General features: G+C 42.5%; 1 protein-coding gene across 1 annotated transcript in view; it reads left to right on the top strand.

Annotated features, from left to right (window-relative positions):
- The first annotated feature begins 2,093 nt into the window (after positions 1-2,093).
- PLEK (pleckstrin) overlaps positions 2,094-14,880 on the top strand; it is a 24,962-nt gene continuing 12,175 nt past the window's right edge. The window contains exons 1-4 of the mRNA XM_019549148.1: positions 2,094-2,885; positions 8,853-9,008; positions 11,528-11,706; positions 13,397-13,488. Coding sequence (XP_019404693.1) covers positions 2,838-2,885; positions 8,853-9,008; positions 11,528-11,706; positions 13,397-13,488 — 475 coding nt within the window. The 5' untranslated portion in view covers positions 2,094-2,837. The remainder of the gene's footprint in view (positions 2,886-8,852; positions 9,009-11,527; positions 11,707-13,396; positions 13,489-14,880) is intronic.

Genomic DNA, 14,880 nt, shown 5'->3' with positions numbered 1-14,880 from the left:
AATTGTTGATCCAGAATGGAGATTGATTAGACACATGCTTCAACATCCTTTGCAGAGGGAAGGATTTGTCTGGTAATTTGTTTGACTTTCCAAAAATAAAGCAAGGGAGAAAGGCTAGGTGTTGACTTTGGCTGGGTTTTTTTCATGACCCATATGGTTGCAGAAACCCCCCCACCAGTTTGTCAAAAGGAAGAGTGAGAATAAAAGGAAAAAAGAGGAAAATGACTTACCTTTCTGAAGTAGGAAGGGAACGTCTTGGTGAAAAAAGAGCTAAGAAGAAATAATGAAGCCTACTTACTTTTGAATGTGTGTCTGAATCTCTCAGATAGACTCAGATAAATTAAAGTTTCAAGACCTTCCTAAAAATTTAACCCTGAAAAAAATCACAAGCAACACCAATGGAAAAACCCTACAGTTCATCTTAAAGGCATGTTAGATATTGGACTGTTGGTCAGATTAATTACTATGTGTATGAGAGAGAGAATCCTGAATTTTAATAGTCAGATCAATATATACTGTATCTTGCCAAAACTTAGTGTTTGCATTTGTGCTAAAAAACTAGGAAAAACAAAGTTTTCCTTTGCACTAATAAATTGTTAATTGCTTCATTAATTTATATTTTAAGTACTTAAAGACCCTGGGAAGGAAGTTATTATAATAATGTTTTACTTTTCTATTTAGATACCAAGATGACCTTCAGCAGTAAAGTTTCTTTGTCTCTGCTACTCATATCATGACCTTTCAAGGACAAAAAACACTTGAAACATCTTTCATCTTGATATCATCTTTCAGGCTGGCAAGACAAGGAGGGCTGGCCTTTCATTTAGTGAGAACAGACAGCTAGGACTGTACTATGTGCTCCTCTTCCATTATCCTGAAGTAGCAATCTAGGTCACATCTCAAGGTGATTTTCTAGAGTGGAGCCATATTTGAAAATGGTAGGAGAAAGAGCCAAGAGGTGATTTTAGATTAATTACCACATCACTTGAAATTAGTTGGGTTTGGCATGAGTCTGTTCAAAGAGGAAAAGACTTGTCTGCACTGGACCAAAACTACTTGTGTGGCTTCTTATTATCAGTATAGGTGCATATTTAAAAGATACTATGCTATTGTTAATTTAGTGCAGTAGGACAATTAGGAAGTGTCTGCTGCACTTTAACAAAGATTGGCCACTCACAAATTGTTATATAGATTTTTGTAGAATAGAAACAATTTGGAGGACGGAGCCTGACTTTGGAACAAGAGTCTTATGTTACAAATATAATCAGACTTTTGTGAAGTGTTCAGGAAACCCAGATGCAAACTGAGTGCCTATGTTTTTGCACGGATGAAAATCAGTTTTGTGAGAGGACTTGTGCAAGTGTAAGGCCTGTATTGCTTACTGCAGGAGAGGGCAGCAGATAACATAGATGCTCATTGACCATCACTGATGCATCGTTATTAACTTATTATTGAATAACCCTGATACTTAGCGGTTTCATTGTAAATGGGCAAATGCTGGGATGGAAAATGAAAACACAAAGAAGGGAAGTGTCTTTCTAACACCCAAAATGGAGGTTAGTGTCCTGCAAACTCGGGAATAAACCCAAGCCAGAGTTTTAATGATTAAATTACATTTCCTCTCCATGCAAAAAATCTTCAAGGTACATCCCCATTCAGGTACACACAAAGAGCAGCATTGTTGAGCTGGCATCAAGAGCTACATTTATGCCAATTCAGTGGTTACAATACATTGTGGTAGAAGGGTGGCAGCCCCTGACTTCAGCAGGAGTTGCTGTTTTGTGAGGGCTGTGTAGCCATTTAATTGTACACACAATGAAAGGCATGTTGTTGTAAATTTGACATTTAGTCAGATTAAAGGAAACAAAACCCCAAAAGCCAACCGCCTTATGGTTCAAATATTATCACCTCCTGGGTTTTGCTCACATCTCTGTTTCCAAGTGTGATACTTTTCTAGAGTTGCTGCATGAAAGACCCATGCAAACAGCAGAAGAAAAAGTGGGAGTGACTGACTTTGAGTGGTGTACGTGCTCTTGCAAGGAATAGCAGGAGTGACTGTATGTAAAGTGTTGTAGCAAAGGAAAATTATTTTCTTCTAAATTATTTCAAGTGTAGTCATCTGAGCTATGTCACTTGTAAAAGCTACTCAGAAATCTTCAGGAAACGTGCTCTTTTCTTATTGTGTTGCTCAGATAATCAACTTTCCTCCAGCAACAAAAGCTCTCCTTTTAAGAATCAGGTTGCTTTTGAAATCAGCAGGGGGCACTTTATCATTAAACCAAATGAGGTCATCTGTACTGCCAAGTATCCAGACACAAACAAGCAGACTCAAGCTTACTGTAAGCTAGTCTTCATAAAACCCAGCAAAATGTTCACTAGCAGAGATAAAAATGGAGTATCATTCATCTTATGATGCTTTTGGCTTACTCTAAGCTGGGGTATGACATGTTACTAAACCAACAAACAAGGCTCAGAGATCACACCTTAGCAAGTTGGAAATGGTTACTTATTTCTCCAGATCTGTGGAGTTTGAATGCTGCATTTATTTTATAGGAATTTTCTTCCCATCTCACTACTGGTATTATTTTACTGCAGTTGGGCATTTCAGAGACCTGGTATCTGTGCTGTTGCAAGGGACACATACAGATGCATGCCTAGTTCTGAATTTCCCCATCTCTTGCCCCAGAAGAGGAAATAGGCTTGTTTTCATATGATTGACAAGCAGCGGAACTTGTGAAAGTGATACGGGTGTAGAAACGACAACCCACAGAGCCTTTTGTCTCAGACTGGTTGTAGCTACCAGTGTGATCAGGACCCAGAGAAGTTTTACCCTGGATATGGAGCGAGAACCAAGGCGAATAAGGGAAGGATACTTGGTTAAGAAGGTAAGCAAGCAAACTGGGTTACAGCTGACATGAGCTGGACCGGCTGGGAATTTAACATCTTTTATAAAAAGATTTTCTGCATTTTTTGTAAGAAAAATAGAAAGAAAAACCTGAGCAAAGCATTAAGGTGAATTTAGTTCTGTTTATTTTTAAAATGTATATACACTTGGTAGCAATGAAAGCTTCTTGGACCACTGTAAAAAGAATGCAAACATATTTTGTATTTATTCCAGAGCACTCTACAGTAAAAAGGTTTTTGCCTCTTTTTTTGCAAGGGGGGTGGGAGGGAGAGGGCAGAAGGGAAGAGAAAGGGAGAAAGATCAAAGAACATTTCCTGAAATTGGCACAGAGTACCCTATTGAACCTGAATAAAAGGTTTATTTGGGAAGCTTTATGAGGATTAGAGTGTGAATCTGATCCTATCTCAACCTATGGAGTGTGAGGTGCAGCCCTCCCACAGCTCTTGAGTGGAAATAATAGCTGTTGCTTTCCTGTAGTTTAAGCAGGGGTTTTTGACTATAGGACCCATATGTGTGTGCAAGGGAGTCTAGTTGCTCTGAAAAGTTAGTGAAAGAAAGCTGTGGTATTTCTGAATGCCATGTCGACAGGGCTGCATCACTGCCTGTGTGTATTCCCTTAAATCATTTTGGATAATTTCTCTGTTTAGATATTTCTAGTTGGGCAGCCACTTTGGGCATATACACAGATGCAGGCAGACTGTCAAGGAGGCACTCCGTGGTGCTTTAAACAAAGCGCCATGAGTTAGAACACCATTGAACCCACCAGGTGTTTGCCTGTTGGGTTGGGGGGAGCTTGGACCCTAGCCCAGGATGCTGCCAGACCACCCCTCTCCCCAACCCTGCCACTGCCACCAATTGCAGCTGGGGGTGATGGACAGAGCCCTTTCACTGCATAAGCCCCCTCAACTACTGTTGCTGGGGTCTTGGGGGAGCTGGCTGTGCCTGCATGGTGAGGGAGGGCTCCGTTCCCACCCTCCCATGTGAGTCTTGACGGTGGCAGAGGCTTTCATGCCTGGAGCTGGGATGGAGGGGAGGGGGCAGAGCCACCCTGCCTTGTGGCCCCAGCCCAGCTCCCCCCAAGACCTCAGAAGGGGAGCTAGGCTGGGCATGTGAGGCAAGGGGTCTCCATTTCCCTCCCCCCCGCCCTAGCTCCAGGTGAAGCAGCCTCTGCCACTTGGCTCAGCTCTCTCCAAGACCCCAGCAGGGGTAGCTGGGGGGGCACACATGGTAGGGGAGCTCTCTTCCCCCTCACCCCACTCTCCACCATTGCAAAGGGAGGAGACGGAGGTTTTTTGTCTTCTCCCTGTGACAGCCCCAGGAGCTGGGCAGTGCTGGTGCTCACTTGTACAAGCACCAGCCCAGCCTGCAAAACTACATGAAATGTGGCTGGAATCAGCCAAAAATAACCCTTGCAGGAGTCTATACACAGCTTCCCTGTGGTGCTCTGCCTTAGAGTGCCCATCTGATACTACATGAGATGAGGGTTACATTTTCACACAATTAGCTATTTTAAAAGCACACTGTAGCTGTGTATATTTTTTACGTTGCAGCTGTAGAGTGCTTTTGGGGGACATCATCACATGAAAAATGTAACTTCTGATAGCACTCCTTGGCACATTGTTGCTTTGTAACCTTTACATCTTCTGCAGACATGTATGAAAGTTTGATATGCTGGGAAATGGGTTGCATGCTGGAGCAGCCCCTGAGCTCCATTTCCTTAATAAATGACCCTTACTATGGTACTGGGTGACAGTGTTGTTTCAGAGACAGAGACTGAAGCCAGAGACAGCTCCTGAAGTAAATAAATAGGACTTACCTGTGTCCTATTTAGGTATCAATGACACGACAAAGGGACTACCAAGAATCCACAACTGAAGATCTTAAGTTGATGGAGTCTTAGGCTTAGTCCTCATAAACTGTGAGGCAAGAAGCACAAATTAGCTATCTAAACTCTGACACTCACCAAAGATATTTTTACTTTGAGGCTTTTCAGTACAGAATGAAAATAAACATCTGCCTCTTCAAAGGCAAACAAGCATGTTTCATAGTCAAAACTGAATACAAAGCATGCAGACCATCCTCTACTACCCTTCTCCTCTCTGCTTTTTAGAGGCCATGAACATGTTTGTTATCTGAGGCTGGTTTGGTTGACTTTGATGATTATTAATGCCCACTGAAGGTCTTCTGTACACTCGGCCATGTAAACACAGGGAAATTCTTCATTTTCTAGTCATGCAGTAGTACCAATATAAAAGAAAGGAGAAGTTCAATTGTAGGGAAGTTATAGGAGGCTGCTAAGTGAAGAGTTCTTAAAGCTGTTAGACAAAAGTAGCAGAACAGGACTTAGCCTTCACAAATGTAGGGCAGCGGGTAGGGCTTCAGGGCAGCTTGGCTGCAGGCTTCAGGCCGCTGCAGCAGGAATGGGAAGGGGCGCTCATGCATTCAGGATCGCAGCCCCACATGTGGATCACTGCCCAGCACTGGCAGGCGAGTATCAGTCTACTCTGTGAAGTGAAAGGGGTTTGTGGGGGGTGGCAGATTGAGGCCACCACAGTGCAGGAGGGAATGGGGCAAAGGCAGGGACAGGGGCTGGGGTGAATGGGACCCAAGCTGGGCTGGGTCATTGGATGCTCGGAGCCTGGGAGGCTTGTCTGAGCATGCGGCAGGGGTCCCACCACTGCGTGCACCTTGGGGGAGGCCCAGGGGCATGTGCCCCCCTGATCTATGCATGTGGCGGAGGCAAGCTGCTTCTCTGCATCGGGCTCTGTGCCCTGGTGCTGCAGCCTCCAGAGCTGTGCAACAGCATGTGCCTGCCACCGCTGGACTGTGACATGTCCCCTGCCCACTCAGCTGTGGGATGTACACGGCATTGCGGAGCTCCAGAGGCAGTCCAGCTCCAGTGGAGCCCAGAGCCCAGCACATACCGACAGCTCAACTCTGCCCTGTGCACAGATTGGGGGGGGGGGGCACATGCCCCCTGGGCCTCCCCAGAGGTATATGCAGTGGTGGGGGCTCCCCTGAGCTCCTGGATGAGCTGCCCAGGCTCCAACCCTGCCACTACCCACCCTAGCCCCAGGGGCCTATTCACACCAGCCCCTGACCCTGCCCTCTGCCCCACTTCTTCCCTCACTGTAGGGTCCTTGATCTGTCTTGGCCCTTCCCCTGCTGTGCGGGGGGTGGGTAGTATGTGCACACATGCGTGCGTGCACTCAGTCCCCACCAAAAATATCTCTTTCTCCCTCTGCCTATGCTGTTAGCTGTCCTGCAAAGATATTTGGGGAACATCCATTTTAGCTATGTTCTTGGGCTAACTGAAAGAGTCTCCTTCAGGTATCAAGCAATGTTGAGCCAAATCCTGCCTGCTTTTTTCAGCTAGGTAGTCCTAGGCATGGAGTTTTTGGACTTCTCTGGTTTTTCTGATGATAGACTAGAGCCTGCCATTCTTCTTCATGCTAAACAGCTTGTTCTGCAAATATTTTATGTGGGTAAAGCATAGCTATCTGTGGCCCTCAGGAGTGTTATGGCTCTTTAGGTATATGCAAAAGAGCAGGAAATGGTGCTGTATTGATCCAAGATATAACAGTGAACAAAGGCCACAAAAGGTCAAAAAAGGCCACAAAAATTAGGCTCTGTACCCTAATTTGACTCCCCCCCCTTAAATTTTAGCCAGCAGATAAGCTTGTAAACTATTCTTCATTATTTCTAAGTTGAGCCAGGATGTGGTATGTGCTTTGTTTATTTTTGGGGTAGCTCTTTTCAATTTTATGAATGCTTTATATCTTGTATTATAGCTAGCCATTTACATGGGAATTTACATTTTTGAATAATGGTTTCCAGTTTCAGGAACATACCACTTCAAATGACCACATGAAAAAGCAAGCCCTGTTGTCAGTAGGTACAAGAAGTTCCATAACTAGTTCTTCCCCCACTCTAGAACTTCAGGTTTGATTCAGAAAAAAAAAAATTTTTATGGGGAAGAGCAAAATGGGATGGAGAAGATATGATCTCTGAATGCTTCGTTTAAAAAAGAATCTGAAAGAATTTCCTGACCAATCAGCTGTCACTGACACATGGCATTTAAATGTGGCAGCACAGCATGCAGCTGTCAGGCATAATGAATTGAAACAAACCACTTTGTGAGAGCAGCTGGGACTCAGTCTGTTCATTTGGCAGCACAAAGAAGGTAAGAGCCTGCACCCAGGGACTGCCTGATACAGGTGAGATCTCTGTATTGGCGTCTGTCTGTGGCAGTGAATAGAGCTGTGTCTCAGGGTCCCGCTCTCACTCATGGCACTTTACAGAAAGTGACATGAGTTAGAGTGGCCCCCTCAACCCAACAGACATTTGATGTTTGGTTGAGGTGGGGAGGGTAGGATCAAGCTCCACTTATGAACTGATTGAGCAGAGAGAGGTTGCGTGCTTGTAGTCTCTCTCCCCTAGCCCCCCGCCCCCACTTCCTATGCTGTCTGCAGGATGGGAGGGGGGAGAAGGAAAGGGAGTGAGCTCAGGGCTGGGGTTTGCCCAGCTTGAGCTGGAGGAGCAGAGGGCTGGGGGGGAGGGGCGGTTATGAGGTGGGGGTGCTTCAATCTACCCCTCGACCCCCGTTCAGACTGGGAAAGCACCAGCCTGTAGCTCACTCCCCTTCCTTCTCTCCCACATCCTGCAGATAGCACCAGGGGTGGGGCTGGGCTACATCAACCCAGCCCTGATCATGTACTGGGACTGACAAGTTGATAAATGCATGCTGCTTTGGAGCACTTTCATCTGAACCCTCATAAGCTAAGGGTTCGTCACGTCTGTCAGTGCCTCCATGGCCATACTACATGCAGTAAGTTACATGCTCATCATCAAGGAGGCTAAAGCTAACATTTTCCAGAGTGGCCTCTGATTTAGTGCACTTAGTTTTTGGGTGTTTGTCTTTGGCTTCTTAAAAGAATCCACAGGCCCTGAAAATCAACCTTTTATGCTTCACAGAGACTCAGGCATCTGCACTTAGCAGCCAATTTTGAAAATTTGGCAAGTAGATCATGCTGCACAACCCATCCTGCCAATGTGACAAAGAAATTTTAGGGTCTACTATAATTGCTAGATACCACCTAATCCTGCACCTCTGAAGTCAATGACAGGTATGTCATGGATTTCAGTGTGTACAGAATGTATTCCCAAATGTCAATTATCAAACCACATCTAGTGCTTGTACCTTAGTAATTGGAAGAAGAGCATTGTAAGCTAAATTTAAAAGGCAAATATACCTTTTCAGGTTGGGCAACTACTTGACCCTTCTAGCCCTCTATCATTCTTAATGTGTTTGGGTGTAATGTCTTTTTCATGGGACTTTTAAGTAAAAGAAAATGGCAACATAATGCAAAAATTAAGCAATATGTTTTTTATGAATGCTTTATATCTATTTCAATGAAAATGATAGTGGCTACATTTTCAACCTTGTATGACTTAATGCTAGCACCAAAATCAATATACAGGAACTGGATTTTTCAGAAATGTTGAATGGCTGTGCCTCCCATCAGCAGTATTGGGAACTGTGGATTTACAGAATCACTGAAAGTCTATCTCCATAGGGTTTGTGATGTGCTGAACACGCTTAACTCTCACTGGCTTCGGTATCTCTATTGTTTGGATCTACCACCTAAATGTGGTGGTAAATGATCAATTTAGATGCTCAATTTCAAATAATATTCAAAATGTCAAAGTATTGCCACATACAGCATCTTAAGAAAGACTAACTGACAGAGAAATATACATGATGCAATTTTGAAGAAACAAATTAGTGGGATAACAAGTACATGGAAATGGTTGTAGAAAGAGAAAAAAAATGTTTTTGCGGTCTTCTATAAGCGCCTACTTCTGGAAGGTCAAATCTTTAATGAATGATGGAAGGTCAAATCTTTAATGAATGAAATGCATCATTGATTTATTTGGTCTAATGCAGGGTAGCATGTTTAATACCTGGAAGCCAATGTGGGTAGTACTCCTAGAAGATGGAATTGAATTTTATAAGAAGAAGATTGACAACAGTCCCAAAGGAATGATCCCTTTAAAAGGAAGTTCTCTTACTTGCCCATGTCAGGATTTTGGTAAAAGGATGGTAAGTATTTTTTACAGCTGTTGAATGCCAAGAAATGGTTGACAAAGTACTTAATAATATGCCTTTGGGCATAACAATGTTAAAAGGCCATTGGTCATGTAGTATTTAGCTGTGATTTTTGTTGTTGATGCTGATGACAATGATGCCACATAATAGGTAAACAGAATTGAGCCTGCTCAGTATTTGGATGGCAGACTTTCAAGGAAAACACATAATGTTTCAAGATGTGATGCTGGTATTTTTACCTTTGTGGTTTTCATGCATCTGAATCTATACTGAGGTTGTGTTAAGCCATAATTCGTTAGGACCACTTTGCTGCTGGAGATGTCATCTCTTTTAATAAATGTGGTCACAAAATATTCAGTGGTGCTTTTTTCAAAAGCAGGGGTATGATAAATTTATCATTGCTAAAGGGAAATAGATTCCTCAGCAGCTGCCTTAAGTAGAAAGGAGACCAAAGTCTGATTTGGCTACTGATGAGAAGCCTTGACATAATTTTTCACCTTTCTGTATATCCTGCACCTATCTGCTTCACATTCATGTAATGTGGATGAGTGACAGGTAGTATTTGTTATTAGCCATAGCTGGACCACTGGTTTTTCAAACATTAGAGAGAGTAAAGCCTGACAATGAATTAGTTAATGACTAGGCTGCAGGATGGGAGAAATGTAAAAAATCTAAATAAATTAATAAAAATGAGACGGGAGAGCATAATGTATCATCATAATGTAGTTGGCATTTTAATATTTAGTTCTGCTGTTTGCAATCTCTCTGTTCTTGCATTAGCCACTAACAAGTCTCTATTGGCTTGGCTCCCCTTTCTCTACCAGGAAGAATTGCAAGAGTGAGTTCTGACTCACAAGGGTAGCTTGTGCAGATGCTGCAGTGCAGTCATAGAAACATTTTCCTTGTGAGGCATTCAGCTGAAACTCAGGCAGATGATTAAATAATCCCATGATAAAACTTGAAACTGGGATCAAATCAAGTTCAGGCTATGGCTGTCACTCAAACAGAACTGCAAGAGTGTTGCAGGCATTTTCTTTGGAAATGAGAAGGGTCTATACTTAGCAGTTAATCAACCATGTGACAACATGTAACACATTTCAGTGTCCTTCTGCTTTACCAAACATGCAGGAGGAGCTAATGAATTAGGCAGCTCAGAAAGAGTGAGGGTTCTCATCTGGTTTCAAAGTGTGCAGGGACATGCCAGCCTGAAGAAGGAGGGGTTCATTCAGGACCTGGTCAAAGGCTACAGAAGTCAATGGGAAACTTTCCACTGCCTACAGTAAGCTTTAGATTAGGCTCTTGGTGAAGGCCAATGAAATTCATATGGCAGATGAAATCCATGTGATGTGCTTACTATATAGAGAAAACATGATTCCTGACTGCATGAATAGCTCAAGAATTGCACATCCTAATACTCTGCTGGTCCATCTCCTGAGGTTCTTTACTTCAGTTTTTGTCTCAGTTCTTTCACAGGCAAAGTTCCATCCCAGTCACTGAGGCCTTCCCTTAGGGACAACAGGGGGAAAAGGGCTTCAGGATATGGGGCATCACATACTAAATGTCATGTGACATGTAAAGTCAAATCTAAAGCCCATTAAAGTAGATGGAAGAAATGTCACTGAGTATAGCAGGCTTTGCACCAGGTCTCGACATCTAAGCCAGCATGATTCTGCTGCAGCTTTGTAGACAAGCTCTTGAAGGGAATTCTGTCTTAAGATCTGACCTATTAAAATGCTCAATAAATAGGAAATGGCCATATTGTAAATTCCTTACTCTTAAGATAAGGCCCACTGAAATTGTCTAAGTAGCTGCTTACCACTATGAACCAATAAAGCGTTCATTATCTGGACTGAAATACATTTATCTCTCAAAATGCAAAAGCTTTGCACCTGTATTCCAAACTTTGGAACAGCCCTGAGTTTACTTTACATGGTTTCATTCTTTGCCTAATTGCAACTGGCTCAGCGCTAACACAACTACACTTCTCTTTTCTGATTGAATCGGCTTAATGTGTAGCAGCTGACAACTTTGCTGGACTACATTCACTTGCACAGATAAGAAACATCTGCCTATGCCTCTCACTTGATGCTACAGATAATTCTGTGGGTGTTTATAAAAGTATGGTGGGAATTAAGAGAGACAGAAAAGTGCTGCAAGAAAGTGTGTTTGTTCTGATCACACAAATTTCAAGACGTGTTCCACTGGTTTAAGGGGGGTTGTGGGATGCTATCTTTCGTCCCTCCCACTGGGCTAGTACAGTTAAGGCACCCAGATTCTGTATGTAACAGCACAGAAAGGGGTGATGTAGCTACCATCACAATCAGCCTTCTTTGACTCCCTAGCCTGAAGGAGTATGGATCCATTTACAGCTGGGCCAGCCTTTGGTGTGAGTCCAGAGCATGGCTAATTCACACTTTCAGAACCTGCGTAAGATGCTTTAATTGCACTGCCAAGGCTTTCCTCTTTATGTCACTTAGCAATGACACCTTTACAAGTCACTGTTGTTTTTATAGTTTGTCTTCAAGCTCGCCACAGCCAAACAAGAACACTTTTTCCAAGCTGCCTACCTTGAGGAGAGAGATGCCTGGGTGCGTGACATAAAGAAGGCTATTCAGTGCATTGAGGGAGGCCAAAAGTTTGCCAGAAAGTCCACCAGAAGGTCCATAAAACTGCCTGAAACCATCAATCTGAGGTTTGTGTTAATGTCTCTCTTTCACAGTCTCTTTTCACCTATAGAAAATAGAGAGTTGTACCAGATATTATAACATCAGACTGAATTCTCCAGCTTGTAGAAGGGATTCATTCTCTTGCTGGCAGGCCAGTGTTCCCCTTCTGCAACTCTGAGGACTACATTTAATTTGTGCAGCAAAATGCATCAGTAACAGTGATTGTATATCCTTTCAAAATTGGTTTTTATTTTTTTTTTAATCTATAACATGACTTAAATATGAATTGGGCATTTCTTTATAATAATAGTAAATAAACATCAGTACTGCAACCACTGAAATATAAATAAATTGGACATACAAAGCACTGCTAATGCATTTCCAGGCAACTGCATGTCTTGCAAGCAGCTCCAGTTTGGATCCTTCAAATAAAGTAAAATTGAATTTCATGAATGTTCAAGTCACTATTCAGACTAGAAGAGGAATGCAGACATGTCTGCCATGCTGCTGTAAGTGTCAGTTTAGCAAAGCCTAAGTATTTAACATGGTCAAATGCCGGTGTCCTTTATAGGCGTAAGTTCCTCCCCCCCACACTATTAAAACAGTACTTTTGTAAACAGCTTTATTACTATCACTGACATCATATAACACCTAGCAGCCTGAACAAGGCCAGAGACCCACTATACCAGACACAACGAATGAGAATTCCTAACCCAAACAGATTTCAATTTAAGAGTGAAATCCTGGCCTCTAAGTCAGTGGTAAACTCTTCTTGATATTAAAGGAGCTCAAGTTTTTGTCTCAAAAAAAGGGAGTTGATAGGTAGGTATTGCCAACAAGTTGGCAGTGGGCTGGGAAAAAGAAACATAGAATAATTAATGAGGTCTACCTGACAATGGATTGATTAATGACTCAGAACTTGGCCCAGAGAATTCAGTTTTGTTTGCCAGTTGTACTGGGTTTTCAAACAGTGCAAGTGGAACTGTACCGATTAAGCAATAAGTCACTGTAGAGGAAGGAAATTCAGGGCATGAAATGCTGAGACTACTGTGGCACCTCCTAAAGCATGATCACTTTGAAAAGAAGTGAGCATAAAGGTCTCGGTCTACCAGTTCTCAAATAGCACAGGGAGAAGTTGTAAGAGGAAATAAATAGAGTAAGGAACTGGCAGGTAAGAGTTCTGCTAAAGTTCTTGTAATTTGGTATCTCTCCCTTCATGCTACAGATTCGCCTTGTTCCCTTGCCAAAGCAGAACCAGTGGGCCTTGTGTACTTTCCCCACGGTCCAGTGTCTAGACGTAGTAAAAGAATCAGACTAGGACCTGGTGAGACCTTCCGATGGAGCTGGCTCCATGTAGTCACATGACTTATCTGCTCTTCAACTAAGTCCTGCAGTTGCACTGAGAGGACCATTTACAGTGTTAGTTGGTGGCCTTCAGGTTCTTCACACTGGTGATGACATTCCTTTAAGATGGCTGAAACAAAAGTATGGGGAACTGTAGAACAAAGTTTTTGAGGTTTTTAAGACCCAGCTAGACAAGCCTTGGCTGGGATGATCTAGTTGGGGATGGTCCTGCTTTGAACAGGGGGCTAGACTAGATGACTTCCTGAGGTACCTTCCAATCCTCACTTTTTATGATTCTATCATTGTATTATTGTGCCAGATGGGTAGAGCTGTCCATCTCCTAACAAGCCCTTTGCCTCTTTTTGTGCACAGTGCTCTGTATCTTTCAATGAAGGATCCAGAAAAAGGAGTAAAAGAATTGAAGCTGGAAAAGGACAAAAAAGTGTTCAATCACTGTTTTGCAGGTAAAGTGCTCTGTGTAAGAATATGTACAGCAGGGCTCAGATCATGACAGTACTAATGTACAACAAAGCAACTTTGAGGCTTTGTAGGGCCAAGGTGCCCCACATAAAATTTTGAAAAGAAAAGCTGGCACAAGCTTTCTCAATCAGTAGAGAGCATGTTACTGTGACAACTCCTGAAGACCATTCAGAAACATCTGCCCTGGGCCAGGTAGTGGGTAAGTCACGATAGAAGAGACTGGGCACATCTACATGAGGTGCTAACTGCACAGTAGCCTAACAATACTGTGCAGTAACGTGCCAGGCAAAAAACATGCTAATACACAACTGCATAGTAGGGCTGTGCAAAACAGGACCATTTCACTTTGACTTGTGTTTTGATGTTTCAATGGAACAGCATTTCATTTTGAGTTTAGTTTCATTTCGAAAGCACTGTTCCATTTTGTTTTGTCAAAACAGTTTCGAACTTTCGATGCTGTTTCAACATTTTGCTGCTTTGAAACTCAAAATGTTTTGAAACATCCAAAATGTTTCGACTGGCCTCGTTTAGTTTTGAGGCTGTTTTAAAGCCCTCTGTTTCATTTCAATTTCATTGTTTTGAGTCCAAAACGAGTCAAAACAGTGTCAAACCGAAACAGCTGGCAAAATTTCACACAGCTCTACTGTGCAGTAAGCGTCCCTACATAGCTATGCACTAGTTAGTTAGTTAACCAAGTACTAAACTTAATGCACAATAACTACAGTGCATTAATGAACCTGTAGACACGCCCACTGTGCCATATTCTAATATGATATGAAACAGGGGAACAGATTTAATGAGTTTTGAAAAACTGCTGGATTGTCATGGAAATTTTAATGTTAACTTAAATGTTTTTGAAGTATTGCTTCAGGGTTTCTGTGAGCCGGCTGTGTTCCTATTCAGTTTCAGTTTGGTGATGGAAGGGTCAAAAATGAATTCGTAAGAAACCTCAAAGTCTCTCTTTTCTCACATTTGGCTGTTCTTAGAGCTACTGCGAGTGTCTACACAAGACACTTACTGCACATTAGCCTAATAAAACTGTGCAGTAGTGTGGCTGTTAAAAACCATGCTAATAGCCTACTGCACAATATTATTAGGCTAATGCATAGTGCCATAAAATAACTGTACAATGGCACTGTACAATAACTCTAGTTACTGTGCATTTAGTTAGTGTTTATTAAGCAATACTAAACAAAATGTGCAGTATCTAAGAGTGTAGGTTGTAGCTGTGTTGGTCTAAGGACATGGCAGACAAGGTTCTTTGGGTGAATCTGATATCTTGTATTAAACCAACTTAAATAGTTGGCAAGCAATTATTAAGTAAGCTTTTGGGTTCAAAAACCCTTCGTCAGGCTAAGGAAGTTTCAGCAGCTGGT

Source organism: Crocodylus porosus, unplaced genomic scaffold, assembly GCF_001723895.1.
Source record: "Crocodylus porosus isolate Cpor-Errol unplaced genomic scaffold, CroPor_comp1, whole genome shotgun sequence".
NCBI classification, from domain to species: domain Eukaryota; kingdom Metazoa; phylum Chordata; order Crocodylia; family Crocodylidae; genus Crocodylus; species Crocodylus porosus.
Note: the sequence above shows the minus strand (reverse complement) of the source record. Positions and strands in the feature narration are given on the sequence as shown.